This window comes from Odocoileus virginianus, chromosome 11 (assembly GCF_023699985.2).
Source record: "Odocoileus virginianus isolate 20LAN1187 ecotype Illinois chromosome 11, Ovbor_1.2, whole genome shotgun sequence".
Lineage (NCBI taxonomy): Eukaryota > Metazoa > Chordata > Mammalia > Artiodactyla > Cervidae > Odocoileus > Odocoileus virginianus.
In genome coordinates this window covers 1383962-1398504 of record NC_069684.1, presented here as the reverse complement: position 1 = coordinate 1398504, position 14543 = coordinate 1383962, and the positions used below count along the sequence as shown (strand labels likewise).

Below are 14543 nucleotides of genomic sequence, written 5' to 3'. Positions count from 1 at the left end.
CTGGTGTCCCAAGGCGGTGGTGGGCGTGGTTTGGCGGTGGGCGGTGCTCAGTGGTGGGCGTGGTTTGGTGATGGGAGTGGCTTGTAATGGGTGGGGTTCAGTGATGGGCGGTGCTTAGCGATAGACGTGACTCGATGGTGGGCGTGGTTTGGCGGTGGGCGGTGCTCAGTGGTGGGCGTGGCTTGGTGATGGGCTCCTCCACAGCCCCGAGTAGTGGCTCTTGTGCGTAACAACCCAGCGCCTGTCCCCAAAGCCGGAAGTGGGGGATCCTTCAGGCCGGGAGGACGGCTCTGCCACGTGACCCTGGGGCGAGGGGAGCCATGTCCACGCCCGCCCTGCAGGGGCCGCTCTGGAGCCAGCGCGGCGCCCCCTGGAGGCACAATCCCAGAACCGGGTGGGCCCAAAGCTGAGGCGCTTCGTCAGGTGAGGGCTCCCTTCACCGCCCTCACAGCATCCCCCGGGCAGACCGGGCAGGTGCCCCAGGCCCGAGGCGCCCCACGCTGGGGCGGGCTCCGAGGGGATACGGCCAGCATCTCTGGACCCCCAACCTCAGACCTGGCCCCCTTCGGCCGGGCTCAGTCACATGCTGTGGCTGCTGTGAGGAGTGAGGCCCGGGGAAACCGTGACCGGTGTCAGGAACCCCAGCGTGCGAGCCGAGGTGGGTGCGCCCCGGCAGAGGGAGCGCCGGAGTCCGGAGACACAGGCCCCCGGGTCTCCCCTGGGACGGAGGCAGGGGGCGCCCCGGCTGGGGGACCCGGCCTCCAGGGCAGGTGGCGGTTCCCTCCTGCTCCATGGGCAGGACCTGGGCAGACCTCGGGGCACTCAGTCCCCCAGCCGCAGGGCAGACGCGGACTGTGAATCGGGCCAGGGGTCCGGGGCTTCGGGATTTCAGCAGCAGGGCCTCCAGGAGGCAGAGGGCCTGGAGGCCGCCTCCAAATGAAACGTCCCCACTCAGGGAGAGCCCTGAATGAAGATTTGTAAGCAGGTCTGGGGCAGGGGGTGGGAGGCAGGGCCCTTCAGACGGTCCCCATCTTCCCAGGGTGGGGTGAGGGGGGCCAGGGTGGACCCAAGCTGGCACCGCTCAGGCACTTGACTCTTTTCTGGAAGCCTGACCTGGCTGCTGCCCAGGCGAGCCGATGGACTCCCCTCCTGACCATCGTCGAAAATTAAACAAAGTCACCTTTTTGGGACTGCCTGACCGCGTCTCTGGGAGCCCTCACTTGGCGGGTGAGTTACCCTGGGACCCGGCCAAGTCTCATCTTCCAATGCCTCAGACGTGATGGTACTGGATGGCCCAGCCCTCGCTGGGCACTTGTGGATGGATGCAAGTCTGCCCACTCCTGGCTGCCTGGTAGCTCAGAGCTCTGGTCTCTGCACGACGGTCCCTTTTCAGACCTGCCTCCCCAAGGGACCTGGAGCTGGACGGGGACCAGGATGTCGCCTGGGGCTCTCCACTGTTCGGGAGAGCCAGGGCAGACCTCTAGACCACCAGTGTGCCAGCAAGCCCCCGACCCCAGCCCTGACCTCCAGACTCTTCAATCCAGCCCCAGCAACATCCCCTGGTTGGTGCCTCGTCAGCTTCTCAAGGGTTTCCCTGGTGGCTCAGACAGTAAAGAACCTGCCTGCAATGCAGGAGACTGGGGTTTGATCCCTGGGTTGGGAAGATCCTCTTGAGAAGGGAATGGCAACCCAGTTCAGTATTCTTGCCTAGAGAATCCCATGGACGGGGGAGCCTGGTGAGCTACAGTCCTTGGGGTCGCAAACAGTCAGACACAACTGAACAACTAGCACACACACATGTATCTCAGATCCAGCACATCCCAGCTGCACTGCCAGCCCCAGACCTGCCCCACCTTGCTGGCACAAGTCCTCAGGCCCCAAGTCGGTCTGCACTTCTGTCTTTCTCTCACTTACACCCAGCGCACTGCTCTCCCTCTGGGGCCTACCTTCAACACAGTTGCAGAATCTGACCACTTACTCCTACCATCCTGGGTCCAGCCCCCGTTTCCTCTCCCCTGGATTATTACCATGTGACCTGGCCACCTCTACCCGCTTCCCCTTCCCCCACCACCCTGCATCTCTCTAGTCTGAACCCAACAGCCAGAGTAATTCTGTCTTACCTGAAACCTACCTAGGGCTCTGTCCTACACAGAGCAAAAGCCAGAATCCGCACAACTGTCCTTGCAGCAGCTTCAGAAGGCCCTCCTGACCAGACTCCTGACCGCTCTGCCTTCCTCACTGGCCACTCCCCCTGCAGTCCCAATCCAGGCTCTGGGTTTGTGGGTTGTTTCAGCTGCCACCAGGCATGGTCCTGCCCCAGGGCCTTTGCACCGACTGCTCTTTTGGCCTGGAAAATTATTTCCCCAGATATCTGTTGGGCTAGCTCCCCATGGCCTTCAAGGCCACTCAGGCTTCTCTGACCTGCTGTGAATGTATATATGCTGCTGCTGCTAAGTCGCTTCAGTTGTGTCTGATTCTGTGCGACCCCGTAGATGGCAGCCTACCAGACTCCGCCGTCCCTGGGATTCTCCAGGCAAGAACACTGGAGTGGGTTGCCATTTCCTTCTCCAGAATGTATATATGTACATACACACATCTGTACAAGCAGGCCCAGCGGTGACCCCATTGAAAGGGCGTGTGACAGTTTCCTGTGAAGGGACCCGTGTGTGTGTATGTGTGCTGTGTCTGTGAGCTCTGCATGTGATGCACCTTTCCCACAGAAAGTGCTTGATATATGTGGGCAGAAGAAGGCACTCACTGATTTCCTGCTGTGGGCCAGGGGTCATTCTACATTTTTTACATGAATGAATGAATTTAAACCTCATTAACAGTGACAGACCCTGTGATTACCAGTCCTGCGTTAAAGGAGAATTTAATTTGCTCAAGATTATGCCTTCATGTATCGTTGTTGTTCAGTTGCTCAGTTGTGTCCGACTCTTTGCGACCCCACGGATTGTAGCACGCCAGGCCTCCCTGTCCTTCACCAACTCCCGGAGTTTGCTCAAACTCATGTCCATTGAGTCAGTGATGCCATCCAACCATCTCATCCTCTGTTGTCCCCTTCTCCTCCTGCCTTCAGTTTTTCCCAGCATCAGGGTCTTTTCCAATGAATCAGCTTTTTGCATCAGGTGGCCAGGGTACTGGAGATTTCACTTCAGCATCAGTCCTTCCAATGAATATTCAGTGCTGATTTCCTTTAGGATAAACTGGTTTGATCTCCTTGCAGTCCAAGGGACTCTCAAGAGTCTTCTTCCTGTATAATTATCAAGCATTAATTATTTATTACTATAATTATTTGTTATTTATCTTTATCATGCATTCATTCATTTAATTCTCACAATAATAATAGGGGCGGTCATCCTCCCTATTGTATAGACAAGGAAACCAGAGCTGAGAGACTTTAACTTGGAAAGGTTGTGGGGCTTGTTAAGCGGAAGAGCTGGCCTGGAACTCAGGCATTTGAACTTCAGCTGCAGTGCTCCGGCTCTGACCCCATCATGCCCCAGGGCACTCCACACAGGGTAGTGAGGAAGGCCTGGTGACCAGGGATGCCACCCCTCCTTCCTCTTGCTTCACCTGCTCCCGACACCCTGGGTGGACAGGTGCTATTCTTAGCCTCACCCCCAGCCTCTGTCTACACCTGGGTTCCTGCTCCACAGGGTTACACCAGCTCAGTCATCCAGGGAGGTGCGTAGGCCCATTTGGGGTTTCAAATTCCCTCCCATTCAAGGGTTTCAGAGCCCACCCAGGACAGCGTCAGCACCTGCGGCTCCTGGGGTGACAGAGGACTCTGTCTCCATCTCCCGTCTCTCCTGGCCGTGCCTGATGCAGAAGGTCTCTTGACTGAGTCCCCCACGCAGTTCCCTTTCCATGGAGGCTTCTATGGTCCCCCTTTGGCCCCAGGCCTGGAGAAGCTGCTTCTTGGAGCCTGGGCAGTCACCTGGGACCCCAACAGCTTCTGAGCCCTCTTGAAAGAGGGTGGAGGGTGGGGGGTTCAGCTTTCCTGTTCCACCCAGAGAATCAGCCAGACTTCTCCCAACTACGTCCCCTTGCAGGACTGCGCCAGTCGGAAAGAGAAGCCTATGAGTGCATCCTGGAATTTCTAGAAGAAGAGCAGATGGTAAGGCAATTCCCTGGAGCTTTCTGAGAGCTGAGGAGGAAAGTAGGTAAAAACAAGGGCTTGGGCTTCCCAGGTGGCGCTAGTGGTAAGGAACCCACCTGCCAGTGCAGGAGACCTGGGAGACCGGGGTTCAGTCCATGGGTCGGGAAGATCCCCTGGAGAAGGAAATGGCCACCCGCTCCAGTATTCTTACCTGGAGAATCCCCATGGACAGAGGAGCCTGGCGGGCTGCATACAGTCCATGGGGTCACAGTGAGTTGGACATGACTGAGCACGCACATACAGGCTTCCTTCGGTCTGAATGCCAGCCCTGGCTCGGAAGCTGCCTGACATGGCCTGTTAGGTGGCCAGGCCAGCGACAGAAGTGGAACTGTGGGCCCCCAACCGCCCCCGCCCCCCGGTTTGGTCCCTGGAGAGCTACAGAGGGGTCAGGACACTGGCGGCCAGTGCTGGGCGTGGGGTGTGTGGAGGAAACGCTTCGGAGGTCAGGGATCTGGGCCCTGCGCGGGGCAGGGGAGGTAGGGGGGCTGCAGGCAGAGGGGGGGCTGCAGGCAGAGGCTGGGCTGCGGGCACTGTTGTATGTCCCTCTGTCCTAGCTCGAGATGGACAAGCTGAAGTTCCTGAGCGCAGTGGACACCTTGAGTGGCGCTGTCCACACCCAGGCAAATGGCAACATGGACGATTTCTTTCCCAAAACTGTCCTGGCCAAGAAAATCGAGGTGAGCAAGGCCCTGTCTTTCTGGGCATCGGTCCTCCAGGGACACGGGTGACAAACCCAGCCGCAGGGGGTCCCTCCCTGAGGGCAATCCTCCTTTCCTTCTCCCTTCTAGAAACTAATCCTTGAAGAGTCCACGGAGGCCCTGGTCAGCACCGTGCGGCAGCAAGCCATGCTCTGCGTCGTGGCCCTGAGGTGCCTGGGTCCCTGCGGCCAGAGCGTTAGGGTTAGGGGGCACACCAAGGCTTGGGGACCCGAGTTCTGGGCTGTGGGGGCAGGGCCCGTGACTGCCACCTCACCTCCCAGCCTTCTGTGGTAGGGTACCCCCAACTTTCACTGTTAGAAAGCTGTTAGGGCAACAGTGTGGGGAAGGCTGCTGGAGACGCCGGGACCCCCTGCCCTGCAGGGAAGAGTGTGAGGGCCCAGGAAGAGGGCAGAGCAGAGTGCCCCCCACAGCCCTGGACCTGCACTCCAGGGCCCCCCTGGCCTCTCCCTCCCCTCCGCACAGCCAGGCGAACCCGCCACTCCATCTGGCCCAGAAGCTGGACCTGGCCACCGCCGGCATCTCCAGCATCATCTCTCTGCCGCCCATCATGCCCAGCCTGGACCGCAAGGACAGCGCCAGCCTCTACTCCCAGGTGCTGCCACCGCCGCGCATCCGTGGCCCCTCGCACCTCCTCGGGGCTGGTTCCTGCTCCCACGCTGCCCACACCCTTCTCTCCCAAGCGCTCTGTTTCTCTACTTCCACGAGAGCCCCAGTTTCAGGAGGAGACAGTCTGGGGATAAGCCTACAGGTTCTAGGGAATTACTGGCCAATAGACTTGGTCAAACCTTCCCGGGAATTTTCAGCTTGAAAGATAGAGGTTTCCTTGGTCGAAGACGTCAGAGAATGAACCTCTGGTGGCAAGGGGCCCTCGGGGGCTGCGTTTGTTGGAGAGAACAGCCCGGTGCCCACTCTTACAGTCCGGCGTACAGTTGGAGCTGCTCTGGGGCTCAGTGAGGTCAAGCGGGGCTGGTGCTCGAAGGTGGGAGGGAGGCGACAGAGCCAGTCCGTGGGAGCGGGGGCGCCCTGGGAAGCGGTCTGTCATCTGACACCCTGTGTCCCCTGCCTGCCAGACGATCCAGGCCTTGGACGACATGTTACAGGCTCTTGTGATGGAGGATCTGGAGCCAAGCATGGTCTTCCTGCAGAGCTTCCTGGAGGTGAGGAAGGGAGATTGAAGCCGTGGGTGTGAGGGGAGGAAAGGAAGCTAAGGATGGCCGGGGCCCCGCTCTGGTTGAAAGCCATCCTTCGGTCCTCAGACCTCAGCAGGCGTGTCTGTTCCCTGGAGACAGAGTCCTGCATCTCTCCCCTCTTCATGGAGTCCCCGAACGTTCTCGGTCACGATACATTGTCACCCTGAGGGGTGAGTTTGAAATTTGAGAAATAGCCAGGAGTCATTTGAAATGAAGTTTTGTGACAAGGTGGTAATTAACAAAGATGATATAATTTTGGATAAAATACTAGATGTGACTAAAGATAAGGAGAGAAGATTGCCCAGATATCTTATTTCAAACTTTCACTTAAGCTCCAATACTTTGGTTACCCGATGAGAAGAGCTGACTCACTGGAAAAGACCCTGATGCTGGGAAGGACGGAGGGCAAGAGAAGAAGGGGGCGACAGAGGATGAGATGGTTGGATGGCATCACCGACTCGATGGACATGAGTTTGAGCAAGCTCTGGGAGATAGTGAAGGACAGGGAAGCTTGGCGTGCTGCAGTCCAGGGAGTTGCAAAGAGTTGGATGCAACTTAGTAACTGAACAACAACAATAAGGGCTGTATGTAGAGAGGAAATGAGTTTGTGTTAGGACATTATCTTGGGGGATGTATCATTTCTTTTTTTTTTCATTTTTAATGATATTCATTGTTTTCTTGTTAATTTTACAAGCAATGCATGTTCATCACAGAAAACTAGAAATATATAAACTTGGGCCGGCAGCGGCCACACTCCTGTTGTCTTTGTGATCAGGATGCTGCGTGCGTCAGGGGCATCTGCTTGGCTCCGAGGTGCTGGTCGGGGATGTGAGACTGAGCGGGGAGGGTGGGACCCCACGGAAGGTGTGGGGGGAATCTCCTTGCTCCCTCTGCAGATTATCCTGCCTTGCTTGGTGCAGTCGGATAAAGTGCATGAGCAGACCCGGATCTTGGGCGCCGTTTCCCGGATCCTGAGGTTTATCTGCAATTTCACCAAGCTGGCAGTGAGTGCCTAGGGCGCGTGAGGCCCTGCAGGGGTCCCTTGGTCCCCCTGCTCCTGTGAGCTCTGAGCAGGCAGATACATCCCAGCCCGGGTGGGGGGCGTTGGCCCAGGGAGCCAGGGGGTGGGCCCACAGCTCGCACTGGCCAGTGTGCCTGGGGGTCTGGCCGCCCCCCTCCCCTGGGTGCTGACTCAGAAGGTCTTCTTTGCCAGCACTGTGTGGAGCTGGTGAGGTGGGGGCACCCACAGCGGATCCCAAGCCGTGTGGAGGGGAGGGGAAGTCGGAGGGGACGGGGTCCCCTGGGCAGGCGGGGCTGGGGGCATGCCCCTGTGGCCCGCGGGGTGCAGCCAGATCCCCCTGCAGCACATGGCGAAGTTCTCCATGACGGGGACGCTGATGGGCACGCTGGGCCGCCTCTGCATGAGCTGCAGCCTGGAGGTCAGCGAGGGCGCCTCGGAGGCTCTGCACTACCTGTTCAAAGTCCTTGTGCTGCAGAGAAGTGAGTGATCTCGGCCTGGAGGGCCTCGGGGCAGCGAGAGGCGGGGGACCCACTGGGAGCCCCGCGCCACGAGGGCTGGCCTCTCCCCTCGGGGCAACGCCCTGAACACCCCTTATCCGGATGAGCCCCAGCCCAATGCTGACACCATGCCCTCCTGTGGGAGATTCCCAGGTATTCTCGGGAGGACAGGAGCCAGGCTTGCAGCCACCTGTGAGGTCCGCTTGGCCTCTTAGTGTTCCCAGCTGTCCCACCACTGCTGCGAGGGTCCAGGCTGGGAAACGAGGCTCCCTCCTCACGGGACAACCTGGAGAGCCCTGATCTGGGCTTCCTCTGCCCCAAGAAAATCAGAGATATGGATGCACACACACACAGAGGTGTCAGAGGAGTTTGCCCGTCTCCCCCAAAGGAGCTTCAGAGACTTGTCTCTTCTGATCAAACTGGGTCCATTTCCCAGTTACTTGGCTGGGGGTGGGGGAACGGCATGTGGGAGCAGCAGCTGCTGGAGGACCAGCCGCTTCCCCGGCCTCACTGACCTCCACCCGCCGGCCTGGCACCAGGGCCCGGGAACCCTCACATGCCGTGATGGGCCAGCGGCACTCCACCCTGGAACTCTCATGATCCGCTCTGAGGTTTACTGGGGAAGAGCGCAGGGCGTGTTCCTTTCTCCCCGTGGAGGCCCTGCCCTGCCGTTGGTTTTGGATCGCAGGTGTGAAACAGAAGACAGAGAACATCCTGAAGGATCTGCAGAAGCACTTCCGGGGGGAGTGGCTGGCCAGCATACAGGATCTAACGATGGTAACGCGTGCTCCCCACCCAATGCGGCAAAGTCCCAGGTCTCGTGGACAGTGTGCTGGAGGGGAAGGCGTATTGCCCTAGCTGCCCTGAGGTGGGCTGAAGTTTAAGTCATTGAGAGGGACTGTAAAGTGAGGTGCGGTCCCCTCTCTTCCCCGTGCACCTCTGTCTGTGGCCCGCCTTCCCTCTCTTCTCTCAGCAGAGGCGGACTGCTGGCCCCAGGCCCCGCCAGCTCCCGCCACTCCCACCAGAAGCCCAGACACCGCCCTGCACTCTCCTCTCCCTTCCTCTCCACGCCCAGCTCAACCCCACGCCCGTCCACTCTGCCTCCTGAATCCCTGGCTCGTCCACCTGCTCTGGCCCTGCCATGGCCGTCACCCACCTCCTGCCTCTCACTGCCGCCGTTTGCAGGCGGCCCCACCGAGGCACCGTTTTCTGCCCCGCAGTCCGAGAACCATTGCTCAGGCACAGACAGCATCGCCTCACTCCCCTTCAGACTCTGCGCGAGTCTGTGCTCACACCGACGTCCAATGTGGCACGGCGGGGAGGCCGTGGCGTCGGCTAAGTGTCACCGCCTCATCCCACATCCCGTCCTTCCCGCCGGCTCGGGGCTCCCTTGCGGGACAGGCCCAGGAGCCGCTCCAGGCCTTTGTGGAATCTGTTGCCTCCTCCTGGAAGCCTTCCTGCAGTTTTAGCAGGCGCCTCCTCTAGCCTCCCAGATCTGATTGGACGCCCCTCTCGGTCCCTGGCTGCCATCTGCACGCCGCCCCATGACTGCCCGCCTCCTTGCCTTGAGGGAGTCCCCAGCTCCCAGCCGCAGAGGCAGGCCCCGCTTCGGGGCTCAGTGCTGTGTGAGACTGGCCGTGTCTGCTTCAGACCTGGAAGCCTGCACCTGCTTTGTGGTGCGGTCTCCCCGCTAGACATCAGAGCTCACCCCAGATGCAAACCCAGACGCCTTTACCATCTCCCTCTGGGAAGATCCGCTGGAGAAGGGATGGGCGACCCACTCCAGTGTCCTTGGGCTTGCCTTGTGGCTCAGCTGGTAAAGAATCGGCCTGCAATGCGGGAGACCTGGGTTTGATCCCTGGGTTGGGCAGATCCCATGGAGAAGGGAGAGGCTCCCCGCTCCAGGGTTCTGGCCTGGAGGATTCCATGGGCTGTACCGTCCGTGGGGTTGCAGAGAGTCGGACACGCCTGAGCGACTCTCACTTCACTCACTTTCACTTTTATGCTGCTGCTGTCGGGACCGCTGGGCCAGCGGGGGCCTGGACAGCTGGTGACGCTCTGCCTCGGCGTCACCCCGTGGGGAGCCGGGTGCTGGCCAGGCTGGACCCAGGCCGGCCGGCCTCTCCAGGGTGTGGAGGCCACGGGCAGAACCAGAGGGGCTCAGCCCGGCTCCCCTTTTCCCAGTTCTTCAGGAAGTACCTGACCCCCGAGGAGAGAGCAGACCTGATACTGGTGTCAATGGAGGCCCTGACCGACCCCAGCAGGCATGACGTCCAGGCGGCCTCCAGGGTGCTGCGGATGATCCTGAAGTCTTCTGTACCCGACATCGGCAAGGTAGCCACTCCAGGGACTCCAGGGCCCGAGGGCAATTGGGCGTTCTTCCTTTCCATTCCATGTTGGATCTTGCTGTTTCACTTCCTATTGGTTGGGGTTAAGGAGTCGTGATCCTTGAACCCAGAGGAGAAAAAGTTAAATGAGGGGTGGTTTGCAATTGTGTGGAAGGCTCTTCCATGGGGATGGCCCTTCCTGGTCTCTGTCTCCACCGGGAAGGGAAGATGAGCATCAGAGCTCCAGCAGGAGACCCGCGTGGGCTCCCGGGACCAGGAGACACCTCAGACCTCCCTCCCGCGTCCAGACCCGGGGTGAGGCCTCTGAGTGCTTGTCAGGCCGGCGGGAGAATTCCCAGCAAGATTGGGAGATATCTGTTTCTGCGTCTTTACGTGTGTCTATCATCTACACCTGTATCTGTATCTGTGTATCTATATATCCGTATCTGTGCATAAACCTGGGACAGACTGACACGAGCTGGAGCCGGAGCACAGCCCTCTGTTGGAGGTGGGCCTGGTTCCCAGGGAAATTAAGCCAGCGCAGTGTCTCTTCATCAGTCCTTTTTGTTAGGCCACTTTCAGAGCTCCTATGGACAGACAGATTCGCTGCCGTTTCGGCGGCCTCCCCTGCTCCCACCTCACCCCGACACCAGTGACGCTCCATGAGCAGCTCCTAGGCTCTCCTTTCCTCTCTGGCCTGGGGCGCCGTCTGAACGCTCCTGAGCCGAAGGGCAGCCTGGAGGGCAGCCCCCCAGTGCCCACGTGGAATCCCTACCCAGCTCCTGGGCAGCCGGACTCTGCTCCCAACCCCACGCAGAGCTCAGGTCTCCTCCAGCACCACTTCCGTCATTTGGAACCTTCTCCCCGTGGTGAGCTGGAGCCTGCAGCCCCGTGGCCCCCAGGCCCGGGTCAGCTTCCCACGTTTCGCTAACTTCAGTTACTATTCAGGTTTACCAACGCCGGGCGCCTCGCCCCAGGCTGGCCGCAGTCACGTGCTGTGTTATTTAATTCTTACCACAAGTCCGCAGGGACGTCACTGGAGTCGGGGAGAAGCTCACGGGGGGCACGGCCTGGGTAACTGGACCTTATTGAGCACACTGGCACGCACGCGGCGTGTTCACTCAGACTCCACCACCAGGTGGAGGCTGAACCGGCTCTCGTTTTCCGATGAGGAGCTAGAGCACAAAGAGGGCTGAGCTGTCGCCAAGGCGCACAGCCGGGCAGTGGGGAGGAGGGTTCGTGTCCCGGCCGAGTGGCCCCGGCCCACGCGGCCCCCCGTCCACACGGCCGGGGCGGGGCCGCCCTCCCCCGGCAACAGTCTCTGCGCCCCGGTTCCCCGCTCTGATCTTTGCCACCTGGTTTCCAGACCCGACTCCTCAGCCTCTTCCCTGCTGCCCTCTACCCTGTGCTCATAAACCATGGTGGGGGGACAGCCCCCAGCCCAGCCTAGGCACCGGCGTCCGAGGCTCCTGCCGAGCGGGTGTCGCGCTCCCAGGAAGCAGGCTCTCCGCCCTCCACCCCTGCAGGTGCCTGAGATCATCCAGCACGTTTACCACCACGTGCACGGCGCCACAGACGCTGCGGCCCAGGAGACCGTCGGGAAGGTGCTTCACGTGCTGGCGCAGAGCTACACGGACGAGGTGGTTCTGACGCTCTTTGAGATGGACGAGCAGTCCCAGAGGTGGGTGGGCCCCCAGGGGCGCGGAGAAGCCCCCAGACTCTGCCGATCTGCTTATGCTTAGAATATGTACAACTTTCAGTACAACTAAATTCCTTAGTTGGGGCAAGGTGATTGTACGGTTAATATCTGCTTATTGCAGAAAACTTTGAAAGCATGTACAGTTTTTAAAAAGAAATAAAAGATTAAATCTCACCCCAAGGCAACCCCTGCTGTTACTTAGGTATAATTTATAGTGTGTCTACTTCTTAAAGATGATTTTGTTCAATTTTTACAAACACAACAAATGAACATACACAAAAAGATTTTAAAAAATGTACAGTCACGCTTGTATATACCAATCCCCACATTTTTTTCATAGCATTTTCTCAAAAGTAAAACTAGTTGTAAATAATTTTAATAGCTGTCTGATATTATATAGTATGGATGTACTAAGCTGTAAAACATTAAAATTTTTCCATGTAGTAAAATTCACCCTTTGACTACACAGTTCCACAAATTTTCTCAAAAGTATAGTCACAGTCATCACCACCACAATGAAGACTCAGAGCGCTTCCACTGCCCTCCAAACCCCTACTGCTGGAATCCACACCCCCCGAGCCTTGCCCCCCACTTGTTCTCCACCCCTGCCGTTGGGCCTTTCCCAGGACGTCCCGGAAGCAGAGCCGTGCGGCACGGTCACACTGCACGGAGCCGAGTCGCGCGTCTGATCCTGCTTCTCGCCTGCGTGGGTGTTTGGGGTTCATCCGGGGGTGCTGTGTGTGTCAGAAGTGCATCCCGCTCCTTGTTGAACCGCACCCCATTCTGTGCACAGACCGCAGTGTATTCATCACTCACCTTCTGGTTTTCCCAGTTCTGGGCCATTGCAAGGAATGCCGCTGTAAATATTTGTGCTTAGGCTTTTGTGTAAATATTAGCTTTCATCTCTCTTGGCTAAGTTCCTAGGGGTTGCGTTTCTGGGTAATATGGGAGCTGTCCATTTAACCTTTAAAGACGCCGCCAAACTTTTCCACCCGTGGTTGTAGCGTTTGCCTTTCTATCCGAAGCTTACCAAAGTGCTTTCGGGTGGCGTCCACCCTTGTCCACACTTGGCCTCGTCATTAAGGAAGACCTGGTCATTCTAATGAGTGTGCAGAGGCACCTTGTTGTTTTTCTTTGTGCTTGACTAACTTAACTGTAACTGTGCTGACCATGACTTCTTGTGTTCATTTACCTCCACATATCTGCTTGGCCGAATCTCCAAATCTTCTACCTATTTCTTTCTTTTTTTATAAGCATTTTTCGCTTATTTTAAAGTATTTTTTAATATTTATGTATTTGTTTTCATTTATCTGGCTGTGCCGGGTCTCAGTTGTGGCATGCAGGACCGAGTCCGTCCCCCAGGGGTGAACCCGTGTCCGTGTCCCATCTGGGCAGAAGGATTCTTAACCACGGGACCAGGGGAGGCGCTCAGTCTGTCATTTTAGGATTTGTTTTCTCTTTGCCTCCTGTAGGGTTTGCTGCTATGTTTCCACCTTCCTGAATTATTTTGCATAGTTTGTGTTTTTTTTTAAGGTACTCCTTCTTAATTTATCCATTGGATTTTGACTCCATCAATTTTTAGTGGAGTCTTAGGGATTTACAAACCTCAATTGTCATAGTGTACTGACATCCCTAAACTTTCATAGTCCATTTAGAATTAATATTTTACAGCCTCAAGAAAACATGGAAGCTTTCAACATATAGCTTCCTTACTGTATGGTGTGGTTGCCATACATATTATATCTATACACATGAAGAAACACCACCAAAAAAAGTTTTAGTTTTTGCTTGAATAGTCGTACATATGTTTAAACTTATCATGGAAAGCTATAAAGCATTTAACAAAAGAATTCGAAGGCTAGTACTAATTGAAAAAAAAAAAAAAACCTGTATTGCAGGAAAAACTTCCCTACCATGATGCAGAGCATTTATCAGAAATTAATAAGCAATCTTAATTTCCCAGGTGAGAAATTACGTACTTCCCTGGCCAGGGCTCTGCGGCCAGGACAGAAAAGGGCAACGCTGGTCTGTCTCTTGCACTGATTGACACTCGAAGCACTGGCCAAGCGCCCACGTTTTCTGTTTGGATTCTTCCCCTCATCTTTGTCCTGAGAGCCCGGAGATGCCACAGCAGGGAGACTGTCTTCATCCTCATCTTCAGTCTCTCTTTTATTTCTTCATGACCCTCTCCTCCTGTCTCGCCAAGGTCGTGGCTTCTTGGGTACAGCAAGCGGACTTTCCTGAAATCGTATCATGTTATTTGGAGAAATAATTTTCAGTTCTCTCCTCTTCCTCTGAGTGTGAATTTGTCAGGTCGGGATGAGTAGGGAACGGATCCCAGGCAAAGGAAAAACATAAGTGAAATGCATTCAGGCAAGGCTGGAAGGGCCTGTGCGGGGAGCTGACCGGCCGGGGACTGGAGGGTGACCTGCTGGGCCTGGACCGACAGCCGGAGCACCAGCTGGGACCCGGCCATAGCGGAGGCATCCGAACCATGGGCCTCACCGAAGTCGGGCCTCAGCTGTTTTCTCAAGTCAGGTCCACAGGCCGTGTGAGCACTTTCAGTCACCTGCGTGTGAGGTGGCAGAGGACAGGAGGTGCAGAGGTGACGGAAAGATGGAAGGAGTTGAAGGAGGAAAGGAGAGGGGAGAAGGGACAGGGGAAGGTAGGAAGAGGGGAACTGGCCCTGCGCAGAGCGGCAGAGCCCCTCCTGGGATGCTGACCTTGTGGGTGGGCTTCCACTCTGCAGGGGGGCTCACAAGCCCTGGGAGATCCTGGCGTCCTTCCCCAAAGGCTACGAAGTGATCATGGAGCACCTCCTGCAGAGGCTGACCCCCCAGCAGAGGGCCCGGCCCCAGGAGCCCGGCTGCAGGGCGAAGATCTCTCCGTTGATCGTACGTGGGCCCGTGATGGGGCCAGGGCGGGCAG

The 14543-nt window shown here is 57.4% G+C and overlaps 1 protein-coding gene across 1 annotated transcript in view; it reads left to right on the top strand.

Moving 5' to 3' along the window:
- Positions 1 to 338: 338 nt before the first annotated feature.
- LOC110146270 (maestro heat-like repeat-containing protein family member 7) overlaps positions 339 to 14543 on the top strand; it is a 26929-nt gene continuing 12724 nt past the window's right edge. The window contains exons 1-13 of the mRNA XM_070474640.1: positions 339 to 423; positions 1108 to 1227; positions 4056 to 4120; positions 4717 to 4839; positions 4951 to 5030; positions 5344 to 5473; positions 5952 to 6038; positions 6968 to 7075; positions 7436 to 7571; positions 8278 to 8366; positions 9774 to 9923; positions 11443 to 11597; positions 14365 to 14509. Of these exons, the coding sequence (XP_070330741.1) occupies positions 1137 to 1227; positions 4056 to 4120; positions 4717 to 4839; positions 4951 to 5030; positions 5344 to 5473; positions 5952 to 6038; positions 6968 to 7075; positions 7436 to 7571; positions 8278 to 8366; positions 9774 to 9923; positions 11443 to 11597; positions 14365 to 14509 (1359 nt within the window). The 5' untranslated portion in view covers positions 339 to 423; positions 1108 to 1136. The remainder of the gene's footprint in view (positions 424 to 1107; positions 1228 to 4055; positions 4121 to 4716; positions 4840 to 4950; positions 5031 to 5343; positions 5474 to 5951; positions 6039 to 6967; positions 7076 to 7435; positions 7572 to 8277; positions 8367 to 9773; positions 9924 to 11442; positions 11598 to 14364; positions 14510 to 14543) is intronic.